The sequence below is a fragment of the Phoca vitulina genome, unplaced genomic scaffold (genome assembly GCF_004348235.1).
Source record: "Phoca vitulina isolate PV1807 unplaced genomic scaffold, GSC_HSeal_1.0 scaffold89, whole genome shotgun sequence".
In the NCBI taxonomy this organism is placed as follows: Eukaryota; Metazoa; Chordata; class Mammalia; order Carnivora; family Phocidae; genus Phoca; species Phoca vitulina.
In genome coordinates this window covers 2,409,145-2,421,199 of record NW_022589792.1, presented here as the reverse complement: position 1 = coordinate 2,421,199, position 12,055 = coordinate 2,409,145, and the positions used below count along the sequence as shown (strand labels likewise).

At 52.8% G+C, this 12,055-nt stretch overlaps 2 protein-coding genes across 3 annotated transcripts in view; one reads left to right on the top strand and one right to left on the bottom strand.

The window, feature by feature from the left end:
• MAST1 (microtubule associated serine/threonine kinase 1) overlaps positions 1-650 on the bottom strand; it is a 29,800-nt gene extending 29,150 nt beyond the window's left edge. Inside the window, exon 1 of one of the 2 annotated variants that reach the window (XM_032396024.1) lies at positions 583-650. In XM_032396024.1, the coding sequence (XP_032251915.1) occupies positions 583-621 (39 nt within the window). In that variant the 5' untranslated portion in view covers positions 622-650. The remainder of the gene's footprint in view (positions 1-582) is intronic. The other variant, XM_032396023.1, reaches the window with a different exon arrangement.
• The window catches only part of RTBDN (retbindin), a 9,001-nt gene extending 1,684 nt beyond the window's left edge, over positions 1-7,317 (top strand). The window contains exons 2-6 of the mRNA XM_032396025.1: positions 4,478-4,732; positions 5,516-5,582; positions 5,697-5,807; positions 6,346-6,442; positions 7,090-7,317. Coding sequence (XP_032251916.1) covers positions 4,564-4,732; positions 5,516-5,582; positions 5,697-5,807; positions 6,346-6,442; positions 7,090-7,317 — 672 coding nt within the window. The 5' untranslated portion in view covers positions 4,478-4,563. The remainder of the gene's footprint in view (positions 1-4,477; positions 4,733-5,515; positions 5,583-5,696; positions 5,808-6,345; positions 6,443-7,089) is intronic.
• The last annotated feature ends 4,738 nt before the right edge of the window (positions 7,318-12,055 follow it).

Below are 12,055 nucleotides of genomic sequence, written 5' to 3'. Positions count from 1 at the left end.
GGGTAGTGAAAGGAGGGGGAATGAAGAGTGAGGAGGGAGGCTGTCTAGGGTGTCTGTCCAATTAGGGCAGTAGGAAGAATCCTGGTGGCCGGGCAGATGCATGGAGGTCGAAGGGGTTCCCCATGCCTCAGAAAGGGGTTCCTGGGGTAGTGAGGGGCTAGGCTGCAGCATAAACATGTTTACGGCCTCTGCGGCGCGCCGGTGGCCCCGAGGGGCGCGAGCCCTGGGGCAATAACTTTGCTCTGCACCCCCTCACCCCCAGCCTGGCGTTGCGCCCTGGCGATGACTTCGGTCCCAGCCCCCTCCCCCTCCAGCGGGCCAGGTGCCCCTCAGGCTATCCTCGAGGGGGAGCGCTAGGCTGCACCCCCTCCGTCAGTTCCCTGGATCCCCGGGCGGCGCCTGAGGGGCGGGGTCGCCAGCGCGGCGGGACGCGCGGCTACCGCGTTCCCCTCTGGTAGCGTCCCGAGGCGGTGGGAGGGGGCGCCCCGGCCGGCCCCGGCGCAAGTTCTCCCGCCCCCTACCGGGCCCCGCCTCAGGGCGCCGACCCCTTCCCCGCCACCCGGGACCGAGGCCGCCGCGTACCTGCAGCCTCCGGCGGCGGATCAGGCCCGAATCGTCCATGGCGGCGGCGGCTTCGGCCCCGGGGAGGGAGGAGGGAGGTGGCGGCAGCGGCGGCGGCGGGAGGAGGGAAGAGGGAGGGAGTGAGAAGCCGCGGGGACCGCGGCGGCGGCGGCGGCGGGGGGGTGGGTGGCGGGGGCGGAGCAAAGTGGGGCGGACCCGGCGCCGTCACTGCGTCTGGGCGCCCGAGCCGGGCCTCGGCCAAGGCTGCCCGCGCGGCGGGGTGGGAGGGGGCAAGAGGGGGAGGAGCTTCCCTATGTCCCCAAGGGAGCCAAGCTACGGAGAGACCCCTATAAGCAGAGATACCCCAGGGGAGAGACATGCCCATGGGTAGACCTCCAACCCAAGAAACACCCAAGGGAGACATTCTCTCTAAGATTATTCCTTATGCGGATACCCATCCCTCCCCGCAGCGACCCCCTCAGGGAGACACATTTCCACGGGTTGATAGTCTCCATCGGGAGGCCCTCTCCAATCAGAAACTCCCCCCTCACCCTGAAAATCATTCCTAAGACAGATGGTCTCTGAGAGGTAGCGTTTCCTCTCAAAAGCCCCTTGCCGCCCCCAAGAAAAGACACTTCCGCAGAGAAAAATCCCCACGAGTGACATTTCCCGTGGAGAGCCTGGTGAAGATACCCCCAAAGAAAGACCCCCCTAAAAGCCATATTCTCTGTGGGAAATTGTTCCCACCCACGAGACCCCCACATGCTGAGGAGATACATTCTTACAGAGTGACATTCGCATTGAGGACAGCCATCCTCACGGGAGATGTTCCCACAGAAAAACATTTTGCATGCATATACCGCCCCCCTCCCCAATCAGAGCCTCCTCGGGAAACCCTGCAGCCCCTCTAACGACCCCCTCCCTCACCGTCAGGATTAAGTAGCCAGGCCAGGCTGGACTGTATTTATAGGAGCGATTAGCTGGTAGTTTGGGAGGGGGGCAGCTGAAGCGATTTTCACACACACACACACACACACACAACCCGCGCAGTGTTCCTACAGCTGAGACCAAGCCGACCATGCTTCCCAGAGTTGGTGTGGAAAGTATTGACGACCTCTCCACTCCAAGCATTGGGGGACAGGGTGCTGAAGGAGCTTCCCAAGGGTCCCTGTCCCTAACTGACCAGGAAAGCCCTGGAGGGCGCGGTCACCGGGCGGGAGCGACCCCTGCCGGCCAATGAGTGAGACGGCAAGGTTTAGGTCCAGGTGTTCCCCAGACACTTGTTTCCTCATCTCTGCGCCTTTGCCTGAGTTATCTCAGTGCTGCTCTCTGTCTCTGTTTGTTGGCATGTTTGTTTGCCATCCCGTTAAATCTCTTCTTCAAACTTCTCTGTCAAAGGCCCAGACTCCGCTCCTGTCGCCTCTTCTAAAGCTGGCTGTCGCGGGAGCTCTCCATGGTGCTGATCTCACGCGCTCCTGTCCGCGGTGCTGAATTCCGAGGGCAGGGTTGGGGGCTGAGGTCAGGGGAGGGAAGCGTTGGCGGGAGGCACAGCCCAAAGACTGAACAGATCTGACACACGAGCACCATGGACCAGGGGAAGGCTAGGTCCACTAGGTCTTGGTTGCTGAAGCCTATAGGACATCAATGGTTGGGTACCCCTGGAGGGGCCAGGAGACAGGGCCTCCTGATTCGTTAATTTACTCAACACGTACTGAGCACCTACTATGTACAAAGTAGTGTTTTGATATCTGGGAGTTCCGCAGTGAAAGAGACAAACAAAAACTGCACTAGCCTGAGAAGGGAGGGAGATTTGTGGTAGTGGGCATTGCTCACAAAAACGCATGTGCACACACTACCAGCACAGGCACACACACACACACTGCAAACATACACACAGACACGAACGTACCAACACATGTTCAGGAAACAGACTCACATACACATAGTCACACACTGCAAATATGTACTCCTCAAAAATACACACACATACACATTCTCAGCAAACACAGACTCACGCACAAACACATATATATATTTGCAAATATGCACTTAGAAAACACAGACACACTGAATCCTATACAAACACAAAAACACAGAATACAAACACAAAATCAGCAAACACAAACACATATACACATAAACTCACTCTGCAAAGACACACATATGCAAACACATACTGAGAAAACACAGACATACACACACTCAGCAAATGCAGACACACATAAGCAACATGTACACTCAACAGACACAAGCTCACACACATAATACCAAAACCAAAAGAAGCTCAGCTTTCACACAAACTCTTACCCAACACACAGACACAGTATCCTCCCCACACAACACATGGACACACATACACACTCACATACCTGCTGCAGGGCTGTTCTTCTCACAAGACTTTCCCACTAGAATGTAAGTTCTGTGAAGTTGAGATTTTTTTTTTTAAGATTTTATTTATTTGTCAGAGAGAGAGAGAGGGAGCATGCACAAGCAGGGGAGTGGCAGGCAGAGGAAGAAGCAGGCTCCCTGATGAGCAAGGAACCCTATTTGGGACTCGGTCCCAGAACCCTGAGATCATGACCTGAGCCAAAGGCAGATGCTTAACCGACTGAGCCACCCAGGCGTCTCGAGGTTGAGATTTTCATTTCTTCCTGCATCCACAGAACCTGACACACAAGAGGTGCTCCATAAACATTTGTTGAATGAATGGATGGATTGAGGGAATGTTTGCAAGAAACTCACATTCACAGAAACTGCAGAGGAACACACACACACGTTTCAGATACAGACACACACCCTCTCCACACATGTCAACACCTCCTTGTTCACTAATGGTCACCATTCATGGTCAACAACCTTTATCCACTGACTTATCCATAATATTCTCACAGGACAGACATCCTGATCCTACATCCCCCTCCTTCACATTTATTATATCTTACTCAATTGGACACACTTAGCTTGGGATACATACAGGCTTCCTCACCCAGATTTTGAACACACACACACACACATACAACCACTCAACCAAGAGACACACATACTATACCCTCACACAACAGTCGTACAAACACACTCTCATCTATACACTCTCTATACACACACAGTCGTACAAACACACTCTCATCCAACACACATACACATAGATAGAGTTTAAGCCACAATCTCAACAGAAAGGCCAACACAAGGATATATACACAGCAGTCCCAGGTTCATTGGCCTTTGGTCAGCTGGAGCAGGGGGTGGGGCAATGGGAAACTCCTCCTCTGCATCAAACCACACCCCCTTTGGCTGCCACTCTTTCTTGCACTTGACCCTGAGGTGTCTCAGCAGCGCCCTAGACCCCCGTCCAGTTAACAGGTGAGGAGTGGCCAGAGGGGGCAGAGGAGGGGAGGGAATTGTCTTGTCTCCACAGACCCTCAGGTTCCCCTACCTTGTGGCTTTTGGACCCCAGCGGCAAAACTCGAGTCCTGCCACAGCCAACCTTGGCTCCAAAGGCCCAGCCCTGGTGGCAGCCCCTAAGCCGATTGTGGGCCGAGAGAAGGTGACCATGAGAGGGGCCAGCAGGGATCAAGAGGGAGGGAGGAGACTGGGCAGAAGAGAGGGAGGAATTACTGGACAGAAGAGGGAGATTGCAAGAGCTGGGGAGTCCCTTTAGTTCTGAAGACAGAGGGGATCACCTGAGGGCCAACAGGGTGGGAGATCCTGCTGGGTGTGAGGGGGAGGGGCACCATGGTCAAACTAGAGGAGGGGGCACTTGGGCCCTAAAGGGATGGAGGGGACATGAGTCTGATGGGGAAGAAGGGACTCCTGGGTCAGAGGCAGGACTTCAAGACCCCGTGGGATTTGGTCCTTGGTCATTGCCTCCCCATCAACTGCTCTTTCTCTGCTCTCTCTGCCACTGTCTCTTGGGTAGGCATCAGGAGGGTACTACCCTGAGCTCCCGGAAAGGGACAGCCAAACCTCACCACATACCCCAGCTGACTCTTGTCTCAGGTGGACATGGCCTGCAGGGGCCACGCTCGACCCAAGGGACTGACCTGGACCCTAGGACTGACCCTGGCATGGATCCTGCTGGGAGCCTGTGGAGGAAGCCGCCTACTCCCAGCTATGTCCCGGAGACATCATAGGCTGGCGGCCGATCTTGGCACAGGTCAGCTGCACCTTGCAGGTGAGCACTCCAGACCCTGCCTAACCTCCAACACCCAAGAAATCCCACTTCACCATAGCAATACCAGAATTTCCTTATGAGAGGAGCTTAGGGTGACGCATGGGTGGGGGGAGATGGGGAGTCAGGGCTTGTGCTGAAGAATGGTAGTTAAAGGGGCACCTGGATGGCGCAGTCAGTTAAGCGTCTGCCTTCAGCTTAGGTCATGATCCCAGGGTCCTGCTTCTCCCTCTCCCTCTGCCTGCCACTCCCCGCTGCTTGCGCGCTCTCTCTCTCTTTCTGTGTGTGTCAAATAAATAAGTAAAATCTTAAAAAAAAAAAAAAAGAATGGTAGTTAAAGTGCACAGATTCTGGAGTCAGACTGCCTGGATTCAAATCCCAATCCCAATTCTGCCACTTCATAACTGTGTGACTCTGAGCAAGTCACTTAACCTCTCTGGACTTCATGTAGACCATTAAAAAGGGAGAAAAATAATAGACCTACCTCATAGGGGTATTGTAAAGGGGTATATGTAAGTATATGGAAACTTATACCATTATCAGGGACATAATAAATAATAAGCTGATTATGATAAACTATTATTATTATTATTATTATTATTATTATTCGAAATTGCATTTGTGTCCCAAGAGAAGTGTCTTTATTTAACTTTAATGTTTGGGCAGCACTGACATAACTGGGGTTATGTTCAGGGGACCCCCAGGCCTTGGTTCCCCAATCCTACCTGAGGATCCAAGACCCCAACTCACAGGAGTCCCCTTCTCCATGGTCCTGTTGTCCCTCAGAGATGGACACGCCAGAGGCATCGGACCCTGGGATGGTCCCAGAACGCTGTGGGGACCCGAGCCCCGGGTGAGTACAGTACTCGCCAGCGTTTCCTTGTGTTCTTTGCTCCAGTTGCCCCTGCCAGGGGCCACAGCCCCTGTGCATCCTGACCCAAACGAGCCTGTCTTTCCCGATGTTCAGGTGCGAATCCTTTCTGGGACACCTCCAAGTTGCCCTCCACAGTCGCTTCCGCCTGCTGTTACTGGGGATACGCCAAGCGCAGCCGCTCTGTTCCGAGCTCTGCGATGTCTGGTATGGGAGGCGGGGCATAAGGGGCGTGTCCTATGGTTTGGGCAGGACCAAAGGCAGGATCTGCAGTTTGCTAATCCTAGAGTTTGAAGGGGCGTGGCCTGCCTCCCAACAAGGCCAAGGTCTAAAGATGAGGCCTAGTGTTTAGAAGCCAGGTAGAAAGGAGCGGGGCCTGTAAAGGACCCGGCTTTTAAGATTGGCAGTACGGAGGCGTGGCCTTCCATGGACCTGGGCTTTTAAGGGGCGGGGCCTCCTGATAGAAAAGAGAAGCTAAAATGGTGGGGAATGTAAGGGGCTGGCCTAAATTAGATGGTCTGAAGTCTGCAGGGATGAGGCCAGTTGTGCCAGGGCCCCGGGTATGTGTGGAGAATATAGGGCAGGGTGAAATCTGGAGGATGGCGTCCCTGGAGACGTGGTCCTAAGAGGCGGGACCTGGATCTGGGGGCGGGACATACACGGAGAGAAGACTTAGAGGGCAGGAAACCCACTAGGACGCGACTGCGGAGACTTTACCCACCTTCCCTCTACACACCATCCACAGGTTTGCCACATGCGAAAACGATATTACCTGCGGCCCAACTTGGCTCCCACTTCTAGAAAAGAGGGGCTGTGAGCCTGGCTGCACTACCTATGAGCAGGTGAGCTTGAGACAGAAGGTGCGGGTGAGAGACTGGGACCTCCCCTTATTATGTCCAGTCTTAACCCGCCTAGGCCCCAGGATCCGGACTGACACTCCCAAGGCCCCTGCTCCCACCCTTCCCCCTTCCGCAGCCCAACCTCCATAGTGGGATACGTCTGTACGCTCCTTAGGGCCCACTGAGTCTGGATTTGGCCTCCCCAAGGGACCGTCTCTGCTCCAGGCCCATCCACAGTTTCCCCTGGAAGACCCAGAAGCCCGAATCACCTTCCCTAAGGCCCCAGCCTTAATCTGGCCCTCCCCCACCCCAACCCGGGGACCCAGTAAAAACAACTCGCCCTCCCAGGACTCCACTCCTGTTATGGCCCCGCCCCCACACTCCCGGGAGGACCCAAAGCGGGTAATTGCTCAGACTGACTCAGATTTAAAATTTGGGATGTAAGTGCTACTCCTGATCCTCCTCCTATCCGAGAGCCTTAGGACAGCCTGTAGACCGCGCTTCTACACTGGCCCCTACTTGCAAAGTCCGGGATTTTCCCTTTCCAAGGCCACGCCCCTCAGCCCTCCCTCCTCCCCAGCCCGAATGCCACGCCCCCCGAGTATCAGGACTCAGCCCACTCGGGCCCTAACTCCACCCCCTCTCCCCAGACCTTCGCTGACGGGGCGGACCTTTGCCGCTCCGTTCTGGGCTACGCGCTGCCGGTGGCAGCTCCTGGCGCCGGTCACTGCCTCAACATTTCCATCTCGGTACTGCCGGGTTCCAGACAGGAACGGAAGGCCCGGGAAATCGCCTTCCCGCGTTTCCGCCGTTCACGCACCTGGATCCTGGATGGTGGGGGCAGCGGGAGTGGCAGTGGAGGCGGCAGCGGCCCCTAGGGGGGCGCGGGGCCTTGGATGGGAGATGAGCCCCTTCCCCTGACCCGGCCCTCAAGACACCCAGAGCTCCACCTCTCTCCCGCTCTGCCTTCTAGTTTCGAGTCCTGTCCCGCCTCCCTGGAGTCCCAGAGACTCGCCCTTCTCCAGGTGATCAAAGAAATAATCCAGCTCTAGCTCATCTTCCCCTCTCCCCCCTGAATAAAGTCGCCAACTAGAGCACTGTGATGTGGCTGCTTCTTGGGGAAATAGGTGGCAAGAATAGCTGCCAGAAAGTGATCAGGGTCTCACTTCAAATCCTCAGGTCCCAGAGTTAGCAAGTGATGCGCACTAGCATGTAAATGACAGCCTATATTCTGAGCACTTTCACAATTTGGAATATCCAGGTGTCAGAAATGGAGAGGGGTCCAGAAGAGGGGCTGACAAGGGCAAAAGATATGCTCCCCCACCCCCACTGTATGCCACCAGGTCCATGAGGAAGCTCCTTGACTTGTATAGACCTCAAGACAAACTTTATGGCCCTCCCCTCTAAGCCGACCCAACAGTGGCTAGCCTGATGCCTCCTTCATTCCTCCCTCCCTTTCTTCCAAATCCCAGTCCTCTACCTAAGACAAAGGACTTGACTCAGATTTAAAATTTGGGATATAAGTGCTACTCCTGATCCTCCTCCTATCCAAGAGCCTTAGGACAGCCTGTTTCCTCACCAGTAAAACAGGGGCAATGTGCCTTTTAGTTCTGTTCAATAGAACAAGACTGATGATGTCTCCTGTGCCCAGACACTGCTGTGATAGATCAGGCCCATTCTCTGCCCTCAGGGAAGATGGTAAGGCATAAGAGAAGAGACTCCTGCGAGAGTAGCAGATAGACCTCTTTCAGCCGCAAGAGAGAAACTCAGCTCAAATTACCTTTCGCCAACAGTGATGAGCTTCAGGAATGGCTGTATCTAGGTCCTTAAATGATGTTAGGAATCTATCTGCATCTTTTTCTTGGCTATACTTTCGGACAGGATCTCCTCGCAACAGCAAAGATGGACCAGCAACTACATGATTCCAGTGGTTAAAATGGGCCTATTGCTCTGTAAAGCCAGCAAAGTTTCCAGTGTTGGCACTCAATGATCCTGCCTTATCATGAGCCCATCACCAAACCAATCACTGTGCCCAGAGGGATGCTGTACTCTCACTGGCCTGATATGGGTTATGGGCTTGTCCCTGAAGGCAAGGTGGGGTCAGTTCCATCTGAGCCATATGGACTGAGGATGGTGGAGAGGTGGTCCCAAAGGAAAATCAGGTGCTGGAACCAGAAGGTTAAGGAGTGCTGGGGAGGGAATCAAGATATATTGGCCGTAGAGATGTGGCTACGACCCTGACTCTGGAGTATGTCCACCTGGGTTCAACATCCCAGTTCTACCATTTACTCATGCTGTAACTTTGCGAATGTTGCCCAGCCATTCTGAGTCTGTTTCTTTATCTATCAAATGGGGATGATAATCATTCCTCTCCTAGGGTTGTTGGGAGAATTAATGGGTGAATGCAAGTTGTTCTGGTTGTACATCGCTGGGTAGCAACTCCAAACTCAGTGGTAAAAAACAACAATCATTACGCTTTCTGGTTTCTGGTGGTGGTCCTTGTTCACTTAAACACTGGCCGGGGTTAGTCATCTTAAAGGTGTCTTCATTCACACATCTGTGGGTTGGCACTGGCTCTTGCCTTGAACCCCAGGTGGGGCTGCCGACCAGAATCGCTACACGTGACCAGTCCCTGTGGCTTGGGCTTCTTCACAGTATGGCATCTGGGCTCCAAGAGCAAGAGTTTCCAAGACAGTCTGGTTGAAGTGGTCTCTTCTCTGACTCCCTAGCCTTGGAAATCAGTGTCGTCTCCACTCTCTGTTCGCTGATGTTGTATCACCAGACCTAGCTCATATTCAAGGGGAAGCATCTAGACTCCATCTCCTCATGGGAGGGAGGTCACATAAAATACTTAGAAAGAGCCGGGCACATAATTAACAATAAGTGTAGACGTCATCCATTATCATTGTTGCGGTTATATACTGTATTATTGTGACAAGGATAAGCTGGCATTCAAGGAAGAAAGTAGATAAGCCTTTGAAGGATCTCCAGGCAGATGACCAAGCGATAGGCAAGGGCATTTCAAGTAGAAGGCCTGGGTATTTCAGGGTCTGGGAATTCCCAGTTGCTCAGTGAGCCTGGAACACAGCATGGGAGATGGGGTCAGATCACAGAAGGCCTTGAACACCAGGCAAAGGGCCTTGGCCCTGATGATAAGGGGTGTGAAAGCCATGGAAGGTTTACACAGAGAAAGATCCATCAGACTGACACTTTTTTTTTTAAAGATTTTATTTATTTATTTATTTGAGAGAGAGAGAGAGCAGGAGTAGGGGGGAAGGGACAGAGGCAGAGGGAGAAGCAGATTCCCCGCTGAGCAGGAAGCCCGATGCAGGGCTCAATCCCAGGACCCTGGGATCATGACCTGAGCCGAAGGCAGACGCTTAACCGACTGAGCCACCTGGGCGCCCCCAGACTGACACTCTTGACTGCCTGGATAAGGAACACCAGTGAGGACCTCGGGACAGGAAGCAGAAGGTGGGCAGAGATGGGTGAAAGAGAACCAGAGGAATAACCCCCATGGTGGTCCTAAGGAGAGCAGGATTGTGTGCAACCTTCCAGAAACGGGTTGTGGTTAACTTCATTTTATTTTTTTTAATTTTTAAAGAAGAATTGATTGATTGATTGATTGACTGTGAGAGTAGGGAGGAGCAGAATCCCAAGCAGCCTCCACGCTCAGGGTGGAGCCCAACATAGGGCTCGATTTCACGATCCTGAGATCATGACCTGAGTCGAAATCAAGAGTCAGACACTTAACCTACTGAGCCACCCAGGTGCCCCCAGACTCCACATTTCTAACAGATGAGCTTGATGCTGCTGATCTGGGGATCCCTAGTTGAATATCCAGGGATTCAAAGACATTTGTTAGAAGTAACATTTGCGGGCGCATGGGTGGCTCAGTCCGTTAAGTGTCTGCCTTCAGTTCAGGTCATGATCCCAGGGTCCTGGGATCAGCCCCGCATCAGGCTTCCTGCTCAGCGGGGAGCCTGCTTCTCCCTCTTTCTCTGCTGCTCCCCCTGCTTGTGCTCTCTAGCTGTCAAAATAAATAAAAAATCTTAAAAAAAAAAAAAAAAAGAAGGGGTGCCTGGGTGGCTCAGTCGTTAAGCGTCTGCCTTCGGCTCAGGTCATGATCCCAGTGTCCTGGGATCGAGCCCCGCATCGGGCTCCCTGCTCGGCAGGAAGCCTGCTTCTCCCTCTCCCACTCCCCCTGCTTGTGTTCCTTTTCTCGCTGTGTCTCTCTCTGTCAAATAAATAAAATCTTTAAAAAAAAAAAAAGAAGAAGAAGTAACATTTGCAAATTACATCTTTAGGGTGCCCACTGGCTTCTGGTTATGGCCAGCTATGAAAAAGGGGGATAGTTTATCTTGTCCAGGAAAATTCCATCAGCAGTCAGAAGAGCCTATAAATTAAAGATAAACTGTAATTCTAATAATTCTGAGGAAAAAAATGTAAATCCAAACTCGAGAGCATAAATTTACAAATTTACAGCACAGAAAAGGACAGGGCAGAATTTTTTTTTTTTTTTTGACAGGGCAGAATTATTAATGGAATCTGGATGGGTAAACATTTTGCAACTACAATGATAACCAGAGGCTGTGGCTTGAATAGAAGGTGACCCTAGGGTGGGGAAATGGGGAGGCCACAGTTCCTCCCCAAGGTCGGCCTTCACTATCCCTGCCCTCAGGCCTTCGCAAAGCAGGTCTTCTCATCTCCAGGTATCTGCGCTTACTGTTCCCACTGCCTGGAGCCCTCCTCACCCTCCTGTTCCACGGCTCACCCTTCCCCACCCTTCCCGATCTCCGCCATTCAGCTCCTCAGGCTCTGTGAGCCCCAGGGCAGAGCTGCCATCCCCCTCATGCACTCCTGAGCTCCCCTGGACCTCAGTGGGTACTCAGAGACCTTTTGTAGCTGGCTCAGCGCTGGCTTCCTGGTGCCCAGCATGGGACCTATATGGAGTGGAGAGGTATTCGGTTATCCCACTCCCCAAATTCATGCTGCAGTCCTAACCCCAGTACCTCAGAATGTGACTATGTTTGGATAGGGTCTTTAAAGAGGTAATTAAAGTAAACTAACGTCATATGGGTGGGCCATAATCCAATGACTGGAGTCCTTAAAAGAAAAGATTAGGGGCAGCTGGGTGGCTTAGTCGGTTAAGCATCTGCCTTCAGCTCAGGTCATGATCCCAGGGTCCTAGGATTGAGTCCCGCATTGGGCTCCTTGCTCAGCAGGGAGTCTGCTTCTCCCTCTCCCTCTGGCCCTCCCTGTAGCTCGTGCTCTCTCTCTGTCTGTCAAATAAATAAATAAATAAATCTTTAAAAAAATTTTAAAAAAAAAAGGAAAGAAATCAACCCTGCCAAAACCTTCATCTTGAACTTCTAGCCTCCAGAACCGTGAGAAAATAAATTTGTTTAAGCCACCCAGTCTGTGGCACTTTGTTATGCAGCCCTAACCAACTAATACATGCTCCATAAATAATATTTGCACAATACCCTGGGCTTCTGCCAACGGAACATTTACTAACAAGTGAAAAGCCATCCCCTTTCTTCCTTCTATGAAATTGCCACTGCTTCAGTCAAGGAGGGGTCAAGGGTGAGGGAAAGAGGTGGGGGGGTGGATACT